The following is a 25,864-nucleotide window of genomic DNA, read 5'->3' as shown; positions in this document are numbered from 1 at the left end:
GGACCCGGTCCATCAAGATGACCATGTGACTGTGGATGTGGAGGTTCACACCCCTAAGCCCAAGAAAACCAAGACCTCTTTGAAGAAGTCTTCATCTGTTTCCAAGGCTATTGAACCTTCTTCTTTGGCTAAAAGAACAAGATCTGTTGTGAAAGCCAAACAAGTTAAGATTACTAAGGAAGAATATTGGAGTGGTGAAGAAGAGGGTGAATCTAATTATAAACAAGATAAGCTAGCCAAGTTTGGCAAACGAAGAATTTTGAAGGGTAGACTGTTGAAGGATTTGGAGGAACCAAGGATGGTTCGATTGGTTGATGCTCTAGTTGTTCAAGGCTGGAAGGACATGGTCCTTCAGTTGGATGGTAGGCTGGAAAGGAATGAGATCATTGAGTTCATGGCCAATGTATAGGTCAAGGATGGTAGAGTTACTAGCCAGGTGAAAGGGGTTCAAGTGACTTTTGTTGCAAAAGAGCTGGGTGAGATCCTTGACATCCCTTCTGAAGGGTATGATGACTACACAAGGCAAAGATGACCAAGTTTGGACTCCCTTCCTACTACCCTTGCAATCACTAGAAAATTCTGTGATGTCACAAAAGTGAATGAGGCCAAGGTTATGCATAAGAGTGAAATGAAGCCATGCCACAAAGTCTTGTTTGAATTTGTCAACAAGTGCTTGCTGCCTAGGCAGGAAAGAAGGCACATTTCTAACTACATGGACTTGGTTTTGATGGAGTGTCTTGAAAGTGGAAGGCAGATCAACTGAAGAAGTGGGAAATGGCCACTGAAGAAGTGGGAAATGGCCACAAGCAAAGACCATTTTGGAATCAACACTTTGATTGCTTGTGACTATGAGGTCAATGCTATTCCCAATGAACCTGGTTCATCTAAAAAGACACCTATCAATAGCAAAGTCAGAGCTCTAATGCAGGAGAGTGGGGCAAAGGATGCTGAGATAGCTAGGCTGAAGGCTCGTTTAGCAGAGGTTGAATCTGAGAGAGATGCTCTCAGAACTGAGCTCACAAAGGAAAAGGAGAAGAATAATGGCATTCTTCAAGACATGTTGCACCTTCTCCAAGCCAAAACCCAACCCTCTAGCTCTTCAAAGCCTTAAGTGCCTTTAGTTCCTGAACCTTGTCTAGACCTTTCAGTGACCCAGATTAGGGATTTTTCTTGTTTTGCTCATGTTTTGACTGTTTTTATTTCTTTTTGTGGATTGTGGCAGAATCATATTCTCTATCAATAAAGTTTGTTGTTTTTGCTCTTGTTGACTGTTTATATTTCCTTGATAGTTTGAATATGTTTGGTTGATTACTGATGATTAATCCATGATTACACTTGCAGTTGCTCCAGTAGCCATGAGTAATTGTTAAAATATGGGAATCACATTGTGTTTATGCAACTTTTCGATGATGCCAAAAAGGGGAAGAGATATTGTGCTTTATATTCTGAATAAGTGATGTTTATAGCTTAATGAACCTAGTCCTTGATGATAAGTAAAAAATTTCTAACTTTGCATTGATGAATAAGTTGAGTTCTGACAGGGCCTAAGTGAGTGAAAAGCACAGAGTTTGTCATCATCAAAAAGGGGTAATTTGTTGGCCCAAGTAAAGGAGAGTTTTGAAGATTGACAAAGGAACTCAGACATGGACCAGGTCCATCCTAGTGAACCACAGATATGGTCAACTCAAGCATGTGAGATGCATGTGAAGGCGATAAACCTCACTTACCAGAAGTGATATCTCCCGATCTTGATCGAAAAGGTTGCATATTGGATAAGGATAAAGACTCTTTACACAAAGAGAACATGGTTTAAGAGATGGATAGGGTTAGAGGATGAGGCCAACTAGAAATCTTCCACCAAGGAAGAGTGGCATCAGAATTCTAGTCAATCTCTATTTACTAACTCCTTAAATATCAGTGTTGTTCTCTTTTACAGGTAATGCACATAAGTAGAAGTAAAACGTGAATTGAGAGCAAAATAGCAAGGCAATTTTGTAAGCAATTTGTGTGTGATTCAAGCGTGCAAACCTGAAGCTATTTGAACCAGATAGAAGAACCAGTTCCATGTGTCTGTCTTTTATTCTAGTTCAATTGTAGTAGGTATTTTCATATTGTACCTTTCAGCTTATCTAGAAGCAATTATATTAGGTACTCAGAGTTTTCAAGTTAGAGTTAACTTGAAGTTGTCGCAACAGTTGAGGTTGTGTGCTACAACGGGATTAGAGTTAATCCTAGGTTTACAAAAGAGTTTTTGTAAATACAGTTTTTGGCTTAGTGATTTTAGTGGAGAGTTTGGGAAAATCCTACTGGAAAGTAGGTCGTGATTTTTTCACCTTTTGAGCCAGGTGTTTTCCACATAAAATCTTCGTGTTCTTTAATTTTTGTACTTATTATTCCGCAATAGTAGTAGTTAGAACACATAGAAGAACCAGGTCCTTCTACAATTAGATTAAGCGAAAAATTGGACACCACACAAATCACCCCCCCCCCCTCTTCTGTGGTATTGAAGTATAAAACATCAGACGTCTAAGACTTCTTGAAAGACTTTAGAGAATAAAGATCTATGTAGGAGAAAGTTAGTTTACAGGTAAGTCTTCTTCCCATCAGCGTCTTGTACCCGCATTAGCATGACTTACCGCATTCATACCAATTAAAGGGGAAAGTGCTCTCTATCAGAATTTTTCCTTTCTCAGAGTTCAAAGGCAAGACGTATGATTAAAGGTAGAGGGATGCTATCCATCCTACCACACAACCTTTGATGGTAGTTTATAGTTTGCTAATTGTTGGATACAAAATCAATTCTCGTGTGTGTGTGTGTGTATATATATATATATATATATATATATTCTCGTGTGTGTGTGTGTGTGTGTATAGTATGCTAATTGGATTTGTTAATGGGATTGAAATTGCTATCCAAATATTTTTGTCTTATAATGAATGGCTTGTGGTTCATAGGTTTCAGACTGTGATTCTATTGCTTGATGAGATTGATGATGAAATGAGTGAGAATTTTAGGAAAGTTAGAGAGTAATAATCAATGAAATTTGATGTTTCTATGATCTGTTTTTCGGGTCAAAAAGGCTGCATTAACCCAGCTTATTATTACTTTATGCCATAGGTTCGGACCAGGTAAATGGGTAAAAATAAGACCCATGTTTGATTTTTGGTCAATAATGCTACGTGGCCCAGTTAAAAATTACCACGTCATTTAATGAAAAACCCACCAATTCTGCTGTTAGACGCGAGTGTATTTTTGTTAATAGAATTAATGTCGTGTGCTTTTTCAGACGGATAAATGGACAGAGGATATTTGTAAACCATTTGGCAAATTATAGGGGTAGTTTAGACCCTTTTGCATTGGCAATGCAAACAACAGGGAACTGCCTCAATAATCTAAAGCAAAACCAAATCATTATTAAGACTACCAATGAACACAAATTATATGCCTGAATAATTTTTTCCTGGATGGGTAGTGTTACTTTCAGAAAAGAAACAGAACTTTTCATGCTAATATTTGAAAGGACCCATTTGTTGCCTATAAATATCTCAATGACAATTTTCAAGTTAACACTTAGCATAGGGAAAAGAAAATAAAAAGAGATTGCACTTGCTGGGAAAAGAAAATGATCAAAGTTCATGTTCATAAATGTCAATATAATTTCCTAGCAGAAAGGGATATATTCAACTTAGGTAACTGATCAACCAAGCTCACAAATTTCATATTAGTTCATCCACCATAAAACAGTGCTCAGATCTACTTGGATGATTATGGTTGAGTATAAAATTTCCAAATTATAACAATATTGTAGTAGTCCCGAAACATTATGGCGACGTCCTAATGCAACAACTATGCCTCTGTTAACAGCAGCCAAAAAAATTTCATCTATAAATTTCCACATGATACAACAACTGCGCCTGAATCCCAAACAAGTTGGGATCGGCTATATGAATCCTTACTGACCATATGATTCGCCATTTAAACTCAAACTCATCTCGAGATTACACTCTTGATCATGTAGAGAAAACATTATATAAACAAGAGGCTTAAGAACATATATTTCAGCTGAGTGTTTGATACCCCAAAGGTCCTTGCATCGCATCACTTCTCATATTATTCCTCCTCATGAAAGAAGGAACCCAGGGGAATAGTTTTTCCAGTTCCTTGCCTATTGTACCTTGGCTAAATTGCTTGTCATTTATCCCAAATTTTGCTCTTTCTATGGATTCCATTATGTCTTCCCTTGAGACAGAATCAGCCCCTGTAAAACATAAATATATATATGTAACATTGCTATTAGAACTATGAGTACACCAATCAGTCTTGTCGGGTAAAGGAACAAATTTGTCTTTTCTTTGATGGTAGAATAAGAAGCATAGTTCTCCACCATCTCATAAAGAGCGGCAACAAAATTCTTAAGCTGAGGGAGAAAGAAGGCTCCTCACGTACTAAATAAACGGAAACCATATTTACCTTATAAAAAAAATGGAACTATATAGGAAGAAGTGCTTGGCTGTAATAAAGAAACATTACAGCCCTGCTAATGCAGGGGTGAGCAGGGGATATAGAATACTCGTCAATCAAAAAACTTCCTGACTTTTTCTTCCATTTCTGGCCCTCCTTCATAGTTCCTTTACTTTTTCTTTTTCCTTTTTTGAGGGAGAAGGACGGTGCTTAGAGTTGGTACACATTTACAGTAACACAAATAAAACAGCTAGCTACCAATTATACACATTTACAATAATATGCATAAACTAGCTAGCTATACAAATCAACCAACAAGAGACTAAGGGGTCGTTTGATAGGGTGCATAAGAATAATGCTGAATAGGGTGTAATAGTAATGCCGGTATTAGTTATGCTTGCATTAGTTATGCTAACATATTTCTTATCCATTGTATGGTTTGATGTATTAAAGCATTGCACAATTTCTAAAAGAATTGTTTGTTTACAAAAATGCCCTCAAAACTAGTCCATCACTCTGTCTTTTTAAAAGAAACATATCTAGAGGAATGTTTTTATATGAAAAAAGTTTTTAAAAAATTATTTGATTTGTCTACCTATATTGTAGTATAAAACTGAATATTTATTTATAAAAAAGAAAATATGCTAAGTATTTATTTATTTACAAGGGATATAATTTTATTTCTCACTATTTGGATTATTTCAAACTTGCATTAATATAATAGCATATTTTAATTAAGCATAAATTGTGAAGGACAATTTTGTCTTTAACTAAGATAATGCATGCATTAAAAACCGTTGCATTGTTAATATCATGATTTTCTATGCATTACTTATGCATAGGATAATACCAAATAGGGCGTATAACTAATGCTTGCATAACCAGTGCATAGGTTCAGAATGTGTACCAAACAAGGCATTACTAATACACAAAGCTAATGAATGCATTATTTTATCTAATGTATCCTACCAAACGACCCCTAAGCATTTTTGAATGCAATGAAACAGTGGTAATAAGTGCAATATGTATAAATCTTACCTCTGCGTGCAGCTAGTAAAGCAGCTTCGTTGACAATGTTAGCAAGGTCAGCACCTACAAAGCCTTGAGTAAGAGATGCAACCAGGTCACACACAAGCTCCAGGTCTTCCTCAAGGGGCACTCCTCTTAAGTGTACGGCCAGGATCTTTCTCCTTCCATCTTCATCTGGTTCACCGACTAAAATTTTCCTGGAGAAACGTCCAGGCCGACATAAAGCTGGATCCAGAGCTTCTGGTCTATTAGTTGCAGCAATTACAATGATGTTCAAGTCTGAGTCAAAGCCATCCATCTCCGTAAGCAACTAGAAAAACAGAAGGGTTTTCTGAGGGCCACAAATGCATAATATAACCAACAATTAAAAATATCAATTTTGTAGCGCAATGTTTCAATTCCTACACCCTCACTGAGAGCAAACGGACAATCAGGAGCTAGTTCGAGTCCGCTATATGGATCCTCTGTATCCAGTTCGATCTATTTCAGTCCAGTTCATTCCAATACTAAATGATTTGTCTTTTAAAGCAAATTAGGGGTTTGATAAAACTAAAAAATTTATAGCCAAGCGTATATACATCAAAACCTGTTGTTAAAAAGGAGGCGCAAAATAATGTACAATGGTCCGTCATAGTTCCAACCATCATCCGTATTCATAAACTAAACTCATTTAAGAAAGATATGACAAAAACATTCCTAAATTCAGCTTAAATATTAGTCGCTAGGCAGCATAGCAATGAAACTTTTATGATAAACGTGACTGGTTATGAAAAGTATTCCCAGGTGAAGGGTAATGAGGACATCGATCCCAATGTTTATTTAGAAAAAAAGATTAGGGAAGATAACTAAAAGTGGGTCAACTTGCAGTAGTAACGATAAACTGATGGCTTTATACTGCTTTTGCTATGTTAATACTAAACATCCAACTTAACGATGCACAAACAGCAGAAGGATACTACTGGTAACTTATGACTCAATCAAGATGTCATCAGATAAATACGGTGACACCACCAAAGAGGTGATAGAGGTCCCAGTCTTTGTTTTACCTGATTCAAAGTTTGGTCTCTTTCATCATTGAAACTCCTTCCGCGCTTTCCTCCGACAGCATCAAGTTCGTCAATAAAAATGATTGATGGAGCATTCTTTCTTGCCACGCTAAAAAGGTCTCTAATGCGAGCTGCTCCTCTTCCAACAAACATTTCAACAAATTCACTAGCAGAAACGGAAAAAAAGGGTAGTCCTGCTTCTCCTGCCACTGCACGAGCTAGCAACGTTTTTCCTGTGCCAGGTGGACCTACAAGCAGTACACCTCTTGGTAACTTCGCCCCTAGTTTACTGAAGTTTATAGCTCCTTGCAGACACAATACTATCTACAAACAAGAAAATGAATTGTTCAGAATCCGATAAGGAATAAAAATGAAGTACTAGGCAACATAAGACAGATCCTTTACTAGCTTGCAAAGTGAAACCAATCTACTTGGGTTCACTCTTCACTTATCATTCCAAGGATATAATAATAGCATATGAACTGCACAAAACCCTGTTTACTTTAAATGGGAGGAGAAATAATTGGACACCTTTTCTGAGGAAATAAATTCAACAATATAAACCTAATAGGCTAGTGTATTACACGTCTTTAAGAATACTCATTTAATCATTAGCAAAGTCAGGATCAAAGAAAGGTTGGAAGAGAGAGCGAGAGAGACAGAGGGAGGGAGGGAGATGGTTTGTCTCAGTGTTACAGTTAGTAATCTGTAGAAACTTTAGTCATGCAATAAGGCTGAAGTTTGTAGGAATATATGCAGGTATGCTTTTCTCTCAATATATAGCAGCACTAGTATGAAAAAGAAACTAATTCAAGTTTTATGATATTTCCTACAACGGGAATTTTAAATTTTAGCTATTGTTGTACTTCCATGGTGTTTACGTTTTGCTCCTTGACTGTCAGAAGTTTCTGGCTCAAAATGGTTTAAGCTTCCGCTGAAGAAAAGAATTTTCTTTGCTTGGTGCAGTGCGCATGCTATCGCAACGCAAAACAATTTAAGAAGGAGAGGAGGATTTTTATGAGTTGGTGCTACTTGTGCAAGGAGTGTGAAGAGGAACAGACTACTTCTAGTGCACTGGACCATTTCGTTCTCACCGTTTAACATATCACTGGTGTTATCAAGGAAAGTGAAGAAAACAATCATGTATTGGAGATTACAGACAATAAGCAATGGAGAACATTGTCACTGTATCTCTTTTGGACAATTTGGTCCAAAAGAACTAGGATTTTGTTTAAACAAGTTGGAAGCATTAAAAGACTTTTAAAACTTCTTGTACAGTCGAAGAAAGGAGCTGCTAAAGCCCATTGTGTTAGTCAGCCAAATGGCTGAAACTGAGTAACCCTAGTATTACTATGTTAAGATGGATCGACATGTATGTCCAATACGTAGTCAGTCAACTCTTCATTACAGATTGCACTTAAGTTTTTACACGCGAATTCAATTTAGACCATTCTTACTGGAAATGGGTTGCCTGATCATAGAGTGAAGCCACTTCTTTTTGTGAGAAGTCATGTCATCAGAAACTAATTGTTGCAATTCTGAATGCTCATATTCACATAAGTCTAAGTTCTTTCTCTATTTAAACTCCAGTCATACTTGCTGGACACAAAAAAGCGTGTGCTTTTATCTTCAGAATCAAAGTATTGAATTAGCATCTAGTTGAATGCATCACAACTCATCGAATCAACCAACAATGGAGGGGGGAAAAGAGAAGGAAAAACGCTTGCCAGTTGAGAGATAATAAACTCACTATCACCAGAATTACAAAATTTAAAAGTTGCTGTGGAGTTCAGAATGATAGCTGCTTACCTCCATAAGTTCGACTTTTGCAGCATCCACACCCTCGACATCATTAAAGCCAACCACCTGGTTACTTGGTTTTCGTTTTTTTGCAGGACTATTGGCAGCGGAAAGTTGACGATAGAGAAGCCACATTAAAGGAGTCAAAGGAATCCATAAAGTTAAGATAGTAATCAATAAGCTCCTAATCGACATAAGTGCTGATTGAGGGGCTGAGCCATATGCCGTTCCCTTTTCCCTCATTAGACTAAGAAGATACCCTTCATCGTGATCGATCTTCCTCGTAGAAAACTGCCATACAGGTTGGGCTGTTGACATTTTACTCCTCCCACCTTTATTGCTATCTATATCTTTGCTTTCCTCAATTATGGTCGCGCTTTCAGCAGGAACTAAGGAACTATCTTCACCTGTCTGAACAGCCGCGCTTTCAACAGGAACTAAGGAACTATCTTCACCCATCTGAATAGCCGCGCTTTCAGCAGGAACTAAGGAACTAGCTTCACCTGTCTGAACATTCTTAAGACTACTGAAGTTTGTATTGTAGTAAATACGCCGCGTGCCTTCCTCAAATTGAACCTTTGTTACAGACCCTCCCTGAAGACTAGTAATCAAGTCTGAATATGGAACAACCTTTGGAGAAGGTGTTGCTGTCAATCTAAGAAACAAATAGCACAAGCCCAATACCACTGAAATTGAAGTTGACAGTGTCAATCTTCTTGTATTCTTCCTCAAAAACTTGCCAAAATCATTTAACATAGATTTAACAGACACCCTTTTCAACCTTCTTGACAATAATCTTAGCCTTGGTCTCAATCTCAACGAAAACTTCCTACGAATATCATTACTTTCTGTTTTGTTCAAATGGGTTTCTATATCTCCCTTCTCATTTACCAGTGACCTAACCCCAGTACTACAAAGTAGTATTCTACTCTGAGATTTACAGAACCTATAATTCAACCCAAAACAAGAATTGGAAAATGAGCAAGATAGATTCTTGAATCTCTTTAAAGGTTCAAAAATTCCAAAATGGACCATCCATTTCTTGTAATTACATTGAGATTTATACAATCTATAATTCAACCCCAACAAAGGCACACAACTTGAGGTAAAACAAGAATTGGATAATGAGCAAGATTGATTCTTGAATCTACTTAAAGGTTCAAACTTTCCAAGATGGGGCTGCCATTTCTTGTGAGAAACTAATAATCTTTCATTTGAAACAAGAGGAAAAGATGCCATTGTTCTATAATATGCACATGAGCTGCTCCATGAAACTTGGAACCAACACTAAAGATTTGATTTTTTGACAAAGAATGTGAATAATTTACCTGGTTTTGATTAGTTTGATGTTAAAGGTGGAGACCTTTTAGGCTTTAGCAGTATACAGCAAGTTTGGGAGGAAGATAAGAGCAGTATTTGGGTTTTACAGAATTTTATTGTAGTAGTTCATTTTATTTTATTTTTTATGATACTTGAGGATGAGAGGGTAAGGTGAACCAAATTCTAGGATCCTTAGATATTTTCAGATTTTTAAATGATGAGTATTTGGGCTAAAAATTATATGGTGGGCTTTGTTCGGTATGAGCCTTGTTTTCTGGACTTACAAAGGTGAAAATAACACGGGCTAGCCAATTTTTTGATCGATAATTAAAAAATAATCATTATTTATAAAATCAATAAAAAATAGTCATTATTTTGCTGCACACGGAAAGTTCCAGCATAATATACTGGAGATTGGTGCACCTATGTATGAACTTCTAGCATATTATGATGGAACTCCAACGCACAAAAAGTTCCAGCATAATATACTAGAGATTGGAGCACCTGTATATGAACTTCCAGCATATTATGCTGGACCAGTATATTATGATGGAACTCCTATATAATATGCTAAAATATTTTCCGGATTTTGAACAGTATTTTCGTTCAGATTTATCTTTATATAAAAAGTAGTTAAATTTCGATCACTTTTAAAACTATGGCTATTTTTCAATTACCATTGAGTAGTAGTGCAAGGTGATTGTTTGACTTGGATTATGAGGGGGAAAATTAAAATTTTCAAGATTTTCTGTTTTTCAAATTTTGAAAACTCGAGTTTGTTAATCTTGTAATAAAATAACGTAGTTTAACATTTAACTCAAACAAACAGTTTTTGCAAGAATTCATAAATGAGTTTATATTGGACTAGTGGTGTAAGATACATAATTCGGTTTTTCGAAAAATTTACATAATTAGGTGGTAACTAGCCGTCATACTCATCTTATGTGTTGGCGATGCGATTTTATGAAAAATATTTAATTTATATATATTAACAGAGTAATAAATTTTTAAACTATTATTTTCTTCTAAGATGTTGTAACAAGTGACCTACTTTATTTTTCAGATTACTAACTACTGTAATTTTTTATGAAAGGACTCATATGCGAATTAAGGATTTGAACATTAAAGATTTGATGGGTTTTCAATGTCTTAGTTTTATGTTTTGATGATCTAACAAACTTACTGTTAAAAACCAGATAGGGAACCTGACACACTTGGTATACATTACTAATCAACGGACTCCGGCTAATGTGAACTGCTGCAACTTTAGAAGATAGAGAACCAACACAAGGACCTGATCACTTGTGTTTCCCTGACAGCAGTACGAAAGTCAACTGTGTACAGCTGGAAAGTGACTGCTACAGAAACAGTGCAGCACAGTTCTGCAGTCACTTACCTTTTGACCAACCAAGTGCTTACATCATTCAAGTGATGTCATCCAATATGTATTAACAAGAGCATTACAACATAACATTACTTGAAAACTTGAGAATTCACTCCAAGCATTCAAGCCTTCTCAAATTCGAGCATTCAATTCTCAAGTACATCAAGAACAAAGCTTAACGCTACTACGGGCCAGTTCCTAAATCTAGTATTTTGTTGTCCTTAGCTGAGTTGTAACTTTGTAACTGTTCTTCATTGTAATTCCTAATTTGCTTAGCTAGAAGCGTTGCTCAGGAACCTCTTTGTAAAACCATAAACCCTTTGTGTTTGTGTCGTGACTAGAGTTAGTCATGAGTTGAAGTCTTTGTAATAAGTGTATTGCAAAGTGGCTTGTAATAGGTGTATTATGAGTTAGTGAGGGATTAAGAGTTTAATTCCTAGATTGCATAGGTTGTAATCTAAAAGTTGCTCATAGTGAAGTTGAAATCCTGCCAGTGTAGGTCGTGGCTTTTTATCCCCTTGAGCAGGGATTTTTCCACGTAATACTCCCTGTCTTATTTTTTTACTATTTCATTAACGTTCTCAGTGGAAACTCATAGAGAACCTGGTACTCTATAGTTTGGTTGACTCATATAAACTATCAATTGATATCAGAGTAGGTTCCTCCTATCAGGTTAACACCTAGGAAGGATCCTTATGGTTGCTCTACCAAATTTTGAAGAAGGTCAATCTACATATAGACCACCCAGGTTTAATGGGTAATACAATGGGTGGTGGAAGACAAGAATGCATGATTTTATCATGGCTGAAGATTCTGAGATATGGGATGTCATATGTGATGGTCCTTATATCCCAACGAAGAACGTCGGAGATCTTCCATTGACGATGCCAAAGACCAGAAAAGAATAACCTGACGCAGACCGGAAAGCTGTGGTGAAAAATTTTTGTGCCAAAAAAATTTTGGTGTTTGGAATAGGACCTGATGAATACAATAGGATCTCTACTTGTGAAACTTCCAAGGAGATATGGGAAGCTTTGTAAACAGCACATGAAGGAACCACTCAAGTAAAGCAATCCAAGATTGATATGCTCACCGCCGAGTATGAACTCTTTAGGATGAAAGACGATGAATCTATTCAAGATATGCACACAAGATTCACTTCCATCATAAATGAGTTACACTCACTTTGTGAAGTCATTCCTAGGAACAAGCTCGTGCGGAAGATCCTTAGTATTCTGCCTAGTTCATGGGAGAGTAAAGTGAATGTTATTACTGAAGCAAAGGACCTGCAGGAGCTGACCATAGACGAGCTGGTTGGAAATCTGAAAACCTACGAGATGAAGAGGAAGATAGACAGTGAAAGAAGAGAACCAAAGAAGGAAAAGAACATGGTACTCAAATCTGAAAGCAATGACTCAAGTGAAAAGGACAGTGACATGGCTTACTTACCAAAAAGGTTTCAGAAGATGGTCAGAAAAAATAGAGGAATACTAAAAAGGGGCAACTCTAGCAGACCGAAGAACTATGATCTCTGTCACAAATGTGGAAAGCCAGGGCACTTCATTAAAGATTGTCCTCTCATGAAGTAAGAACACTCCATATACAACCCTGATAAAGCAGCGAAGAGGAATTCGGTTCCTGACAAGCACTTCAAAAGGAAGAGATCTACTGCCAATGTGGTGAAACAGGGTCTTACAACATGGGGAGATTTCTCTAGTGAGTCTGAAGAAGAAACTGATGCAGGTGATAGTTCCATGATGGCAGTTGAAAGTGAAGAAAATGAATATGATTCAATGTTTGCTTTGATGTCTCAATCAGATGATGATGAAAATGATGACAACAATGAGGTAAACTTCAGGGATTTTTAGAGAAATCTTGAAATTCTACTCCCCTAAGAAACTCATGTCATTAGCTAGTGTATTAATTGATTCCTATCATAGTCTTATGGAGGATAAGGATGCCTTGACCTTAGAACTAAGATAAGCTGAACAAATAAGAGATGATTTGGTAGTGTGTGTAGTTGACCTGAAAGAAACTATAAGCAATTTGGAAGATGAAAAATTGGTTTTAACTGAAAAAATTGCTAGTATAGAACAGGAAAGAGATGACTTGGTGGTTGTAGTTGTTGACTATAAGGAAACCATTGAAAATTTTAGTAAAGAAAAAGAGACCTTAGTGAAGAGAGTGACTGAAATTGAGGAGGAGAGAGATGATCTCTTAATAGTGATTGCAGACCTGAGGGAAATTATAGAGGGACTAGGAACTGAGTCTAGACCTGGAAATTCTGAGAAAGGAAAAGAGGTAGCCAGTGAGGCACACATTAGGCTTGAAAACAAGTTGAAAGTTGTGAAAACTAGCTTGTGTGTTGAAATTGAGAAAAACAAGCATCTCCAAACTGAACTGGAAAGAGTAAAAAAGATCTTGAAAAGTCTCTTAAGTTGACCTGGTCCTCAGAAGCTATTACTGCCATATATGTTAATAGTGGTGGGAACAAGCAAGGAATAGGGTTTCAAAGGGAGAAAACTCCTTATAACCCCCATAGTAAGTATGTTACTGTACCGAATAACTGGTTGTGTACCCACTGTGGGAACAATGGACATTTCAAGAAAAATTGCCAAGCCAGGGTGCAGTCTATTCAGAAAAATAAAGTGTTTGCTGAAAAGGTAACTACTAAAAAGCGACCAGGTGCCACCTATAAAAAACGCATGTTACGTGCATGGACTAAGAGAATTTTTATTCATCCTCTTGCCTACTACGAAGGACCCAAACTTCTTTGGGTTCCTAAAACTAATTCTTAATTTCCTTGTGCAGGGAATAGTGAAAGGAAGCAGTCAATAATGGTTCATGGATAGTGGATGTTCAAAGCACATGAATGGGAACACCATGGACTTTCTTTCACTAAAAGCCCTACAAGGAGGGAGTGTATCCTTTGGCAATGGGAAAAAGGGGTACATTCTTGGAGTTGGAAAAGTCGGGAAATCACTCACTCACTCAATTGAGAATGTTTACTATGTCAATGATCTTAAGTACAGTCTCTTGAGTGTCTCTTAGATTTGTGATAAAGGAAATAAGGTGGAGTTCTTGTCCTAGAAGAGTTATGAATCTGGTAACTGGTGAAGTGGTACTTATAGCCAAAAGATACAAGAACATCTATGTTTCTAATTTCTAGTCTATACAAAGTGATGATCTGAGTTGCTTGAAAGCTGTTGATGATGATGCTGAACTCTAGCACAGAATACCAGGGCACACAAGTTTCTCTCTTCTAAACAAACTAATTTAGAAGGACCTGGTTCGTGGTTTGCCCATGTCAAAGTTCAAAGAACACTAAGTTTGTGATGCTTGTGCTAGAGGGTTGCATGTGAAGTCCTCATTCAAGTCAAAGAAAGATGTCAGCACCTCAAAACCACTTGATTTCCTTCACATGGATATGTGTGGCCCTATGAGAGTGCAAAGCAGGGGAGGAAAAAGATACATCTTTGTGATAGTGATGACTTCTCCAGATTCACTTAGACTCTATTTCTAAGAACAAAAGATGAAACTTTTGAGGTATTCGTGGCCTTTGTGAAGAAAATCCAGGTGAAGATGGAGTCCAAAGTAGCATGCATTAGATCAGATCATGGAACAGAATTTGACAATGCCAAATTTGATGAATTCTATAATGAATATGGCATTGCCCACAACTTCTCAACCCCAAGAACTCCCCAGCAAAATGGAGTTGTGGAAAGGAAAAATAGAACTCTTAAGGAAATGGCAAGAACAATGTTGATCGACAGTGGGATTGCAAAGAACTTCTGGGCTGAAGCTGTCAACACTGCCTGCTACTCGGTGAACAAGTGCATGATTAGATCTCTCCTAAACAAAACTCCATATGAGTTGCTAAATGGAAGGAAACCCAAGCGGACTCACCTAGGAACATTTGGGTGCAAATGTTATGTTCTTAACAATGGAAAGGATCAGCTTGGTAAATTTGATGCCAAGAGTGATGAAGAATCTTTCTGGGGTATTCTTCTCAAAGCAAAGCCTATAAGATATACAACAAGCGGACTCAGTGTGTTGAGGAAAGTGTTCACGTAATCTTTTACGAGTCCTATCCCTCCTGTGAGAAAATCAACAAGGATGATCAAGATGGTGAACCCTTACTGGTACCAGGTGAAGTCATCGACATGACAAATGGAAAGGCAGACATGATGAGTCAAGTGAATGAGCCAAGCGGAGACAATGCAGCTTCTTCCTCAAGGGAACCAGGTACCACAATTACAACCACTAAAGCTGAAGAAAGAGTGGTTGATGCAAATAGAACCCAAATAGAATAAGCTTGATCAAAAGCCAGAAATTCACTTGCCTTCTCAGCCTTTATTTCCCAAATAGAACCCAAAAACATCAAGGATGCAGACTATATTACAGCCATGCAAGATGAGTTGCATCAGTTCGAAAGGAACAATGTATGGCACCTGGTACCTAGACCCTCAGATCGAACCATCATAGGAACCAGGTGGGTATTCATGAATAAGCTTGATGAACATGGATACACTACAAGGGCTAGGCTAGTGGTTCAAGGTTACAATCAGGAGGAAGGAATTGATTATGATGAGACGTTTGCTCCGGTTGCTCGCATGAAAGCTATTAGAATCCTAATCACTTTTGCATCTTATATGGAATTCACTTTGTTCCAAATGGATGTCAAAAGTGTATTTCTGAATGGACTTCTTAAGGAAGAAGTCTATGTAAAGCAACCTCCAGGGTTTGAATGTCATGAACACCCTAAATATGTGTTTAAACTGGACAAGGCATTGTATGGGTTGAAGCAAGTTCCTCGAGCTTGGTATGAAAGGGTATCAAAGTTCCACTTAGAAAACGGTTTTACAAAAGGACAAATTGACAACACCTTGTTCCTAAAGAAACGGGGGAGGAACCTGCTCATTGTTCAGGTATATGTTGATGATATCATTTTTGGGGCAACAGCTAATTCACTGTGTGAAGAATTTGCAAAACTCATGGGAAGTGAGTTTGAAATGAACATGATGAGTGAGTTGAATTTCTTCTTGGGTTTTCAAGTGAAGCAGTCCACAAAGGGTACATTCATTTGCAAGAAGAAATACATCAAGGAGCTCTTGAAAAGGTTTGATATGGAAGCATCAAAAGCGATAGACACTCCCATTATAACGGCTACCGACTGGACATGGATGAGTCTAGATCTCCTGTGAATCAAACTATGTATAGAGGCATTATTGGGTCTCTTCTCTACCTCACTACCAGCAAACTTGATATTGTCTTTAGTGTGGGGCTATGTGCAAGATTTTAGTCAAATCCCAAGGAATCTCATCTGAAGGCTGCCAAAAGAATTTTGAGATATCTTAAGGGAACACAAGACCTGGTCTAGTACTATCCCTCAGATGACAATTTTAATCTTATTGGGTATGCTGATGCTGACTATACAGGTTATCTTGTGGACAGGACAAGTACTTCTGGAATGGCTCACTTTCTTGGATCATGTCTCATCTCATGGGGCACAAGGAAGCAAAACTCAGTGGCTCTTTCAACAGCTGAAGCAGAATATATAGATGCAGCTTCTTGCTGTGCTCGGTTCCTATGGATCAAACAACAGTTGGAAGATTTTGGTGTTTACTAACTGTGTGCCTCTTCTATGTGATAACACCAGTGCACTCAACATGGCCAAGAATCTAGTTCAACATAAAAGAACCAAGCACATTGATGTGAGACATCATTTTCTGAGGGTCAATGTAGAGAAAATGCTTATCTGTATGAAGTTCTACAGTACAGAAGAACAAATTGCAGATATCTTCACCAAAGCATTGAGTAGGGAGCATTTTGAAAGAAATAGGGTGAAGCTGGGGCTATTGAAGCCTAATTGAGAACCTGATTCCCATCAGTGGCTATGAAAGTCACCTTCGGGTAATATTAACTAAAGTGTTTTCTGGCCAAGTCTAACTCACTTCAATACCATTGTAGGTAGACACGAATGATGATTATAGAAGCTGTAGATGCATTGCATGGATGGTAAAAGAGGATTGAAATTTTCAAAAACAGGTCAAGAACCTAGTTCTTGTACCAAAGGTTAGTAATCCTGTGCATTCTTTAATACACATCTTTAAAAATGTGCAAATATCAACTGCCATGTCATCCCCCTTTTCAGACTCTGTTGTTATGTCTTTTCATTTCAAATCCTTTCATCTCCCTCTAAAACGTTGCAACTCCCCACACACTACCGCCATTTCAGAATCAATTTATATCTCTCTCCCTCATAATTATCTTCCCTCATTAAAACCCTCTCTTCTCTTGACCGATCATATTTCTCTCATTAGACCTTCTCCAAAAATTCTCAACTTTATCTCTTCAATGGCTGACAATCAGTCCAAAATCCCTTCTCCAGTTGACACTAACCCAAAGAAAACCTTTGAATACTCCGTCCCTGATGAATCCTCTATCACCATTCCAGTTTTAACCACTGAAACCACTTCCAACCCAGATTTCCTTTCACTCTCCAATTCTAATGCGACTATCTCAAACCTCTCTCTCCTTCCAAATGATAAGGACTCAAAAACCCCAAAAATCAATGATCCTTCGTCTCTATCGTCTAATATCCTCACCGACCAAGGCAAAAGTGGAGAATAGGGTAAAGCTCCAAAGTTTGTAGAGGTTTCAGGCGCTAGGGTTGATCAACCTTCTGCCATTGTTGCTTTAGATTTTGTGGTGTCCATGGAGTCTCTAGAGGAGAAAACTGTCACAACTATTTTTGTTGTATTTACAGATGGAATAGTGCATAAGGTAGTTTCTGGTATACCCAAGTCTCAGAGGAATGAGACACATGAGTTAGTGGAAGAAGGAGCCATAGTGCTGGTTGAAAGCTCTACACTAGCAAAAACTACTGGAACTTCTCGTGAAGGACCTGACCCCTCTCCGGAGAAAATAGGTCAAGGATCCCACTCCCAGGTCAGTTTTGCTCCTGCACCTTCTCCACACTTTGATGTTGAGCCCTTGGAAATTCTAGTTTCTAAAATGAGGTCTACTGATGAAGAAGATCAAGACAACATTGCTCTAGATGCATTTATTATCAAGCGAAGGCCAGTAATCACTCCTGAGTCTTCTACCAAGCGACCTACTACTAGGTTGAAAGAAAAAAAGGCTTATGAGTCTACCCTCCAAAAGAGCAAAAGGAGCAGTAAGAAGAAAAAGAAGAGGTTGGTGAAAAATGGTGAAGTAGTATGTGATAAGAGTGTCCCTGTGGTAGAAGTGGATGAGGAAGCAACAGAGGAACCCAGTTCATTGGTGAAAAGGTCTCAGAAGAAGCAGCAATTTGCTTCAGTAGAGAATGTTACAACCCCCAGTTCAAAGTTGAAAAATATTGTGAGTGAACCATCAATTTCTGATGAGGATGTTTTGGTAAAGACTAGTGGAAAAGCAAAATCAAGTGTTGTGAAGTTTGGAAGAGAAAGTTGGAACCTGTAAAGGAACCTGGTTCCAAAGAAAGTGAGAAATGAGACTAGGTCTGCTACAGAATGATTGAGGCACCAAAAGGTCTTATTGGGTCGCATTTTTGACCTAGCATTTCTGATATGGCTGGCATGAGACAAGTAATTGAGATGGTTGAGTTTCAACGGTGGGGGCATTTATTCCAAATGGATGCACCCAAGGTGTATGAGGATGAGGTTCAAAGCTTCTATGCCAACCTCTTTCCTACTGATACTGATCACATTTGTGCCTTGGTTAATGGGGTGGATATCGTGTTTGATATGGGTCTTCTTAGGGATATTCTGAAGGTCCTTACGGTTGGTGTGTCTACAGTGAAGGATGTATGCGGGTCAAACTTCAGAAATGCTAACGTGAAGGATAATGCAAACCAGATAGGGGAACGGGTTCACAAGAAGGCACTGCTCCCTATTTATTAGTTGCTCTTCGAGCTGGTGAACAAGGTTCTTCTACCCCGTGTTGAGAGGAGGTCCATGACTTTCAGGTCTGACTTGTATCTGATGGAGGCACTGGATGGATTTACACCTGTGAGCTTGCCTGCCATCATGACTGAACATATACAGAAGGTGGCACCTTTCAAGGATGACAATCATGGTCTTCCGTATGGGTTCCTTCTTAAGCACGTGTTTAAGTTCTTCAAAGTGACACTAGGACAGTGCAAAGTAGGGACCGAGAAGTAGACCTTCTCTCAAACAACTTTGGAGGAATATGAGTGCATCGAGAAAAATGGGGGGTAGGTAGTACATCAACCATCTCTCAACTTATCAATGCTCAAAACAGCGCAACTGAGGAGATTCGAAGGTTGAGGGGGAGGAAGGCTATCCTGGAAGGTCAGCAGGCCCACGGGGCCCCAGGGTCAAATGAGGAGATAGCTCGTTTGACAAAAGAAAATGTTGATCTCAGGGCACAAGTGGAGAACCTGAAAGAGAAACTGCTCACCGAGCAAACGTCGACGAATGCCCGAATAAATCTAGTTCTCCAGACCCTTGTTGCAACTTACAAGCCCTCTACTCCTAGTGCCCCCTAAACAACCCCTTTCAGTGATCAGTTTCTGGATTTTCTGTTCTTATTTTAATGCTTTGGCAGTTGTTTTTGTTTCTTTTATTTTGATGTGGATGGGATGTACCTGTACTGCTCCCGATGACAACAGTCCAATCTTTGCCTTTGCTATATAGCAAAGGCATATGTTTTTTATATAAAAACTATTCTCTTTTGCTATCTAAATTCTTTTGTTCTCTGTTTCTCTTTTCTATCATGTTGTGTGCACATATGTGGCATGAGTTAGCTAGGCTAAACTTCTTTATGTTGATTGCCTGCTTGTGTATTTTTAATGATGCCAAAAGGGGGAAGTGTAATTAAAACTAGGATCTGATTAAGCGGGAAGCATAAAGTCAGGGGGAACTTGTGAAGTTCCTGTTGCTTCATCTGGTTATTTCTGTTCTAAAAATATGTTATCAATGTCTAAGTTTGTCATCATCAAAATGGGGGAAAATGATGGGTTTTCAATGTCTTAGCTTTATGTTTTGATGATCTAACAAACTTACTGTCAAGAACCAGATAGGGAACCTGACACACTTAGTATACATTGCTAATCAAATGACTCCAGCTAATGATAAATGCTGCAACTTTAGAAGATAGAGAACCAACATTAGGATCTGATCCCTTGTGTTTCCCTGACAGCAGTACGGAAGTCAACTGTGTACAGTTGGAAAGTGACTGCCACAGAAACAGTGCAACACAGTTCTGCATTCACTTGCCCTTTGACCAACCAAGTGCTTACATCATTCAAGTGATGTCATCCAAGGTGTATTAACAAGAGCATTACAACAAAACATCACTTGAACACTTGAGAATTCACTCCAAGCATTCAAGCCTTCTCAGATTCGAGCATTCAATTCTCAAGTGCATCAAGAACAAAGTTTAACGCTACTATGGACCAGTTCCTAAATCTAGTATTTTGTTGTCCTTAGTTGAGTTGTAACTTTGTAATTGTTTTTCATTGTAATTCCTAAGTTGCTTAGCTAGAAGCGTTGCTTAGGAATCTCTTTGTAAAACCATAAACCCTTTGTGTTTGTGTCGTAACTAGAGTTAGTCATGAGTTGAAGTCTTTGTAATAGGTGTATTGCAAAGTGGCTTGTAATAGGTGTATTACGAGTTAGTGAGGGATTAAGAGTTTAATTCCTAGATTGCATAGGTTGTAATCTAAAAGTTGCTCATAGTGAAGATGAAATCCTACCAGTGTAGGTCGTGGTTTTTTATCCCCCTGAGCAGGGATTTTTCCACGTAAAACTCCCTATCTTGTTTTCTTACTGTTTCATTAACGTTCTCAATGGAAACTCATAGAGGACCTGGTACTCTATAGTTTGGTGGACTCATATAAGCTATCAAGATTGAATTCTAAATTCCACTACAAATTATTCGATTTATTGAGTTCGAAATTTGTTTATTTGTAATAATCTAGTGAATTTTTAAATACATATATGAGATTTAAATGAAAATTACTGAGTTTGGATAAATCCACAACGTACATTACCTACTCGTGCAATCTTTTAAGGAATTTGGAAGTGTGAAATTCTTTTATGCCGACCCAAATTTTGACAGGTGACTTTTTCTCAAATTCTCCTAGTCTTGAGGCCAAGAATGTGTTTTACCACTTACCTTACCATCAAGATTTACAGATGTCAGCATTGGATGAGTTCTCATATCTATAAATACTACAGAGTCTTCTTAAAACAAACACATCCAGCAATTGTAAGATCAACAAGAGTTTCAGTTTTAAATTGTATCATTACTTGTTGTTTCTGTTTTTCCAACTTCAAAAGCAAATCATGGATAATTCTCAGAAAATTAGCTACCAAGCTGGCGAGACCAAGGGCCAAGCCCAGGTCTGCTTTGCTCTTCCTCTATCTCTTCCATTGCATTTATTCCTTTTTTCTGTTTAATTTCTAGTTATTATAGGAGTGTGTATGTATATATATATACACACTCCTATATATATATATATGATGGTCCCAATCTAAGTTTTAGAAATTTCATACCTAAGTTGTGGCATAGTTCTACGTTATTTCGAACCATAGTTCTACGTTATTTCGACCATTAATAGTGTGGTGAGATGGTTGAGATCCTTTCATTCTTATTCAAATGTTTCGCATTTAAGTCCGCGTAATAAAAGTAATATTTTGGTAGGGAACACTCTTAGTAGACATATCCGACGCGAATGCCTAAGAAGAAAAAATGCTGTCTTTTCATGCAACATTTGTTTTTAGTTACTACTTCCTGGATATAACATTTGTAATATTTTGATGCATATCAGGAAAAAGGTAATCAGTTGATGGAACAAGCTGGGAATGCTGCACAGTCTGCCAAGGAAACAATGCAAGAGGTTTGACCATTTTTATTATTATCTCATTCATCTAAACTTATTTATCATGGATTAAAGATATATACATCAACAGCGTAAAATTAAATTTATACTAGCATAGTATCATTTTAGTTTAACCTACCGATAACATGTTACCAATTAGTAATGTTTATTATACATATTTGCTTTATTATAAGTGATTGATCGTATAACATCAACACATTTTGGAATTTAAACTTATATATATAATTAGTAAAAGATAATATGTTATATTTTTGGTGATATTTTGATATAGATGGGGCAGCAAGTGAAGGCCACTGCACAAGGAGCAGCTGACGCCGTTAAAAATGCCACTGGGATAAACAAATGAACCATGGCATTGAATTTCACAATGTTATAGTTTATGAAGATCTTATTTCTTCTTATTTTAGGCTACCAATTTTTGCTTCTTAGGTTTGAATTATTTATTGAGAGGTTCTATGTTTATGAATTATAGGAAGTGAGCGAGTATACTCAGTTCAAAGCTAAGGACGTGAGACTGCGCCTCAATAATATATTATTGTAATAATGTTTGTTTCTTATAAGTAGTTTCCCTACATGCATTTGAACACTTGCAGTATATAAATGTTATCCAAATTCACTTGGATGTACTGGCTTTACTGTACTTTCCTCTGCTTTTTAAGACCAGATTATCTGACTTTCACAAAATATTACTACTACAAACTTTTCTCAATATTATAGCGACAACCTGATAGAAATAATAAATAATTTGTATCAGTAATATTCCTTTTTATTTTAGGGAATTAGAAGTTTTCGACATGATAGTTCGATGCCTGTCTCAAACACAGGGGCGGTCCGGCCAAGTTGGTGGCCTAAAGTCAAACTTTATAAGGGGCCCTAACTATTTTTATTAATAAAAAATATTTTATTTTTATTTGAAATCTATTTTTCTAACTTTTTTAGATGCAAAGTTATTATTAATTTTTTATAATCAATTTCTCCTAATAAGCCTTTCTAAGGTGACAATATAGCCAATTCATTTAATATCTTTGAGACATTGTTGATCTTAGGTAAAGTTTTATTAGTTTTAATTTTGAAACACTTTTTTCAGCTGAAGCAACGGTAATAGGAGTTATTAACATTATTCTATAAGTAATATAGGCATTTGAAAAATAATCAAATCTTTTTATTTGATTGAGTATTCTTCTAATTCTACTATTTTTCTTAATATTTTTAATTCAGGAAATAAATATAAACTATCAATATCGGGTTGATTGTCATGATTTAGACAACATTCATGATGAAGACAATATTTTTCAAATATCAATCATCTAGTGATCTCAGTTTTATCGCTAAATGGAAAATCAAAAAATATTTTCATATGCCTCTAATTATTCAAATCTATTTTAAAGTGAAAAATAACCTTGTCTACTACTCTCTCCGGTCCATAATAAGTGACTTTTTTGCTTTTATTTTGCTCCAAAATAAGTGTCTTGTATAATAGAGAAGAAATTAACTTTATTTTTTTAAGATTTGCCCTTATTTACATATCTCAATGTGTCAAGTTAACAACATATAAATTTTAATTAAGGATAATTCAGTCAAATACATTTTTGTTCTAGGAGTCAGTATTTTCTTAAGGGGCATAGCAAAGGTTAAAAAGTCATTTCTTATGGACCAGAGGGAGTATGCATAAAAAGTAATTAACTCTAAAGGACTTTTCGAGAGATTTTGAGATTTCACTATTAACATTCTCCTCAAATTGTTTCTTCCTATATATTACACGTTTCTTATGAAATTCGGGTTTTATATTAATTTCAAATGCAATTTCCTTGGCAGAAATCAAAACAGTTGCAAATCCTTCATCTTCTTATTTGTTAAATAAAGAAATCAAACTTTTTCACTTCACATAAGTTTTTTTAAAAAAAATTTATATATAGCCTATTAGGTGTAAAAAAAATAGGGCCTCCATAAATATGGGGCCTAAAGCAGTTGCTTTACTTGCTTTATGGACAGGCCACCCCTGCTCAAATACTCCATCAGATGCACGCCAAAACAATTATTATTAGTAAGGAAATGATGTTCTATGACTAGTTACAATTTCAATATAAAAAAAATGATCACAGCGATCGATCTTTTGTATTTTATTTACTTATTTTCATCAATTTTCTATGAAACAGATTCATATAATTATTAAAAGATCATTTTTATTGTGATCCTTATTGAGTATAGTTATTGTTTGTACATTCTTTATTATGTTGTATACTTAGTTAGCCGCTATGCTTAGTTTGTTTAGTTAGTTAGTGGCTTAGTTAGTAATTAGCTTGGTCAAATGGTCAACATGTATATATATACTTGTACAGTTACTGAAATAGAATGAAGGTTCATTTTTACACAAAAACATTTCTCTGTTTATCTACTTTCTCTATTTCTTCTCTCCTCTTCTCTCAGAACCTTCCAGAAGACTCCATGGGAGCTCTGTAGATCTGAACTTGCATGTATGATTTTGTTATGGTATCAGAGCTTACGTATCAGCTCGAATCCCTCTCAGCGTTTCAAAACATAGTTTTGAATCTCACTTGAACTTCGTCGATCTCCAGAACTTCGGTTGTTGCCCAGTTCTGAAATTCGTCTCAAAATTGACGGTCTTTGATTCAATTGAGGGTTTTATACTTCACAATTTCATCAAATTGGAACCTCGCACATGGCTATCGATCAAAATGAAGAAACGAGCCCTAGCACGAGCAGAAATGACCAATTGGTCATTGATACTGGTAATCCCCTTTACATCCATCCTTCTGACAGTCCTAAAATGACCTTAGTACCAGTTCCGTTTGACGGAATTGGATATCGCTCATAGAGAAGAAGCGTGCTGCGAGCTTTGTCAGTTAAGAACAAATTAGGGTTTATAAATGGGGAATCTAGAAGACCTAGCCCCGATTCACCTCAATTCCGCCAATGGGAGAGGTGTGATGATATGGTGACCTTATGGATCCTCAATTCCCTCGCTATGGAGATTTCTGATAGTGCGGAATATGTAAATGACTCAGTTGAGCTGTGGAGGGAATTAGAAGATCGTTATGATCAAACAAATGGAGAAAAGTTGTATCAGATTCAGAAGGAAATTAATGACCTTGCACAGGGTTCCTTAGACATTACACGTACTATATGCGAATGAAGAGACTGTGGGAAGAACTGAACACTTTGAGTGTCAAGTCTCAGTGCAGCTGCAATTGCACATGTGGGGCAAAGGAGACCATGCATAAGGCAGAACAAGATCAAAGGCTTATCCAATTTTTGATGGGACTAAATGAGGTATACACAATAGTGCGAGAAAGCATTCTCATGATGAAGCATTTACCTTCTATGGCTCACGCCTTTTCTCTGGTGATACAAGAAGAAAAATAAAAGGGAATTCAAGCCCAATAGTTAGCTAAATCTAGATTATACTTCATTTCATGTGAATGCAAGTCCACAACATCAAACTCCATTTGGAGCCAGGAACTTCAAGACACATTATACAGCCAACAACAATAATAAGGGTCGCCCATTCTGTGACTACTATAAAAGACCAGGACTTACGAGGGAAAAGTGCTACAAGCTACATGGATACCCTCAAGGCAACTCTTATAGCAATCATAACCTCAATCGTGTCAATGCACAACCATACAATAAGGGGAACAACCAGAACTACAAGTTCAATAAGGGAAAAGGGTCTGTGGCAAATGTACACGGGACTCCAACTGATATAATTCATGAGAGTGGAGATGATCAAAACCTGCAAGATGAGAATCAGAATGTCAGCCTAACAAAAGAGCAATATGGGCAAATAATGACCCTGCTGCAGCATTTTCAAGTAGGACACATGGGAGGATCTTCCAGCAATAGCAACATCACTACTGGCAGTGCAAACTTTGCAGGTATTGTTGTCTGTACTTCTTCCATTGATTTTGACAAGCCTTCATGCAAATGCT

General features: G+C 37.2%; 2 protein-coding genes and 1 long non-coding RNA gene across 3 annotated transcripts; 2 read left to right on the top strand and 1 right to left on the bottom strand.

Moving 5' to 3' along the window:
- Nucleotides 1-3,772: 3,772 nt before the first annotated feature.
- On the bottom strand, nt 3,773-9,761 carry LOC104236427 (probable inactive ATP-dependent zinc metalloprotease FTSHI 3, chloroplastic). Its single transcript, XM_009790344.2, has 4 exons — nt 8,347-9,761; nt 6,538-6,861; nt 5,501-5,801; nt 3,773-4,259 (listed from the first exon to the last, which is right to left on the bottom strand). The coding sequence occupies exons 1-4, from the start codon at nt 9,574-9,576 to the stop codon at nt 4,060-4,062; spliced, it is 2,055 nt and encodes a 684-aa protein (XP_009788646.1). The 5' UTR covers nt 9,577-9,761; the 3' UTR covers nt 3,773-4,059.
- A 2,395-nt stretch (nt 9,762-12,156) lies between these two features.
- On the top strand, nt 12,157-13,879 carry LOC138878441 (uncharacterized). The gene is made up of 5 exons (XM_070158119.1): nt 12,157-12,613; nt 12,662-12,888; nt 13,139-13,349; nt 13,496-13,704; nt 13,853-13,879. Exons 1-5 carry the CDS (start codon nt 12,157-12,159, stop codon nt 13,877-13,879), a joined length of 1,131 nt encoding a protein of 376 aa, XP_070014220.1.
- Nucleotides 13,880-21,279: 7,400 nt separating this feature from the next.
- Nucleotides 21,280-22,536, top strand: LOC104236428 (uncharacterized). The gene is made up of 3 exons (XR_011402434.1): nt 21,280-21,414; nt 21,843-21,911; nt 22,186-22,536. It is a non-coding gene; the product is annotated as an uncharacterized lncRNA (long non-coding RNA).
- The last annotated feature ends 3,328 nt before the right edge of the window (nt 22,537-25,864 follow it).

Source organism: Nicotiana sylvestris, chromosome 9, assembly GCF_000393655.2.
Source record: "Nicotiana sylvestris chromosome 9, ASM39365v2, whole genome shotgun sequence".
Taxonomy (NCBI): Eukaryota; Viridiplantae; Streptophyta; class Magnoliopsida; order Solanales; family Solanaceae; genus Nicotiana; species Nicotiana sylvestris.
This window is presented reverse-complemented; position numbering and strand designations above follow the sequence as displayed.

Bases quoted from the DNA above. Each gene is read 5' to 3' on its own strand.
- LOC104236427 (XM_009790344.2), bottom strand. From the start codon at position 9,576: ATGGCATCTTTTCCTCTTGTTTCAAATGAAAGATTATTAGTTTCTCAC. The intron at 6,862-8,346 runs GTAAGCAGCTAT...TCTTGTTTGTAG, and splicing joins CAAAAGTCGAACTTATGGAG to ATAGTATTGTGTCTGCAAGG. The intron at 4,260-5,500 runs GTAAGATTTATA...TATGTTTTACAG, and splicing joins TTTACTAGCTGCACGCAGAG to GGGCTGATTCTGTCTCAAGG.
- LOC138878441 (XM_070158119.1), top strand. From the start codon at position 12,157: ATGAAAGACGATGAATCTATTCAAGATATGCACACAAGATTCACTTCC. The intron at 12,889-13,138 runs GTAAACTTCAGG...AGTATAGAACAG, and splicing joins AAAATGATGACAACAATGAG to GAAAGAGATGACTTGGTGGT. The intron at 13,705-13,852 runs GTAACTACTAAA...TTCCTTGTGCAG, and splicing joins ATAAAGTGTTTGCTGAAAAG to GGAATAGTGAAAGGAAGCAG.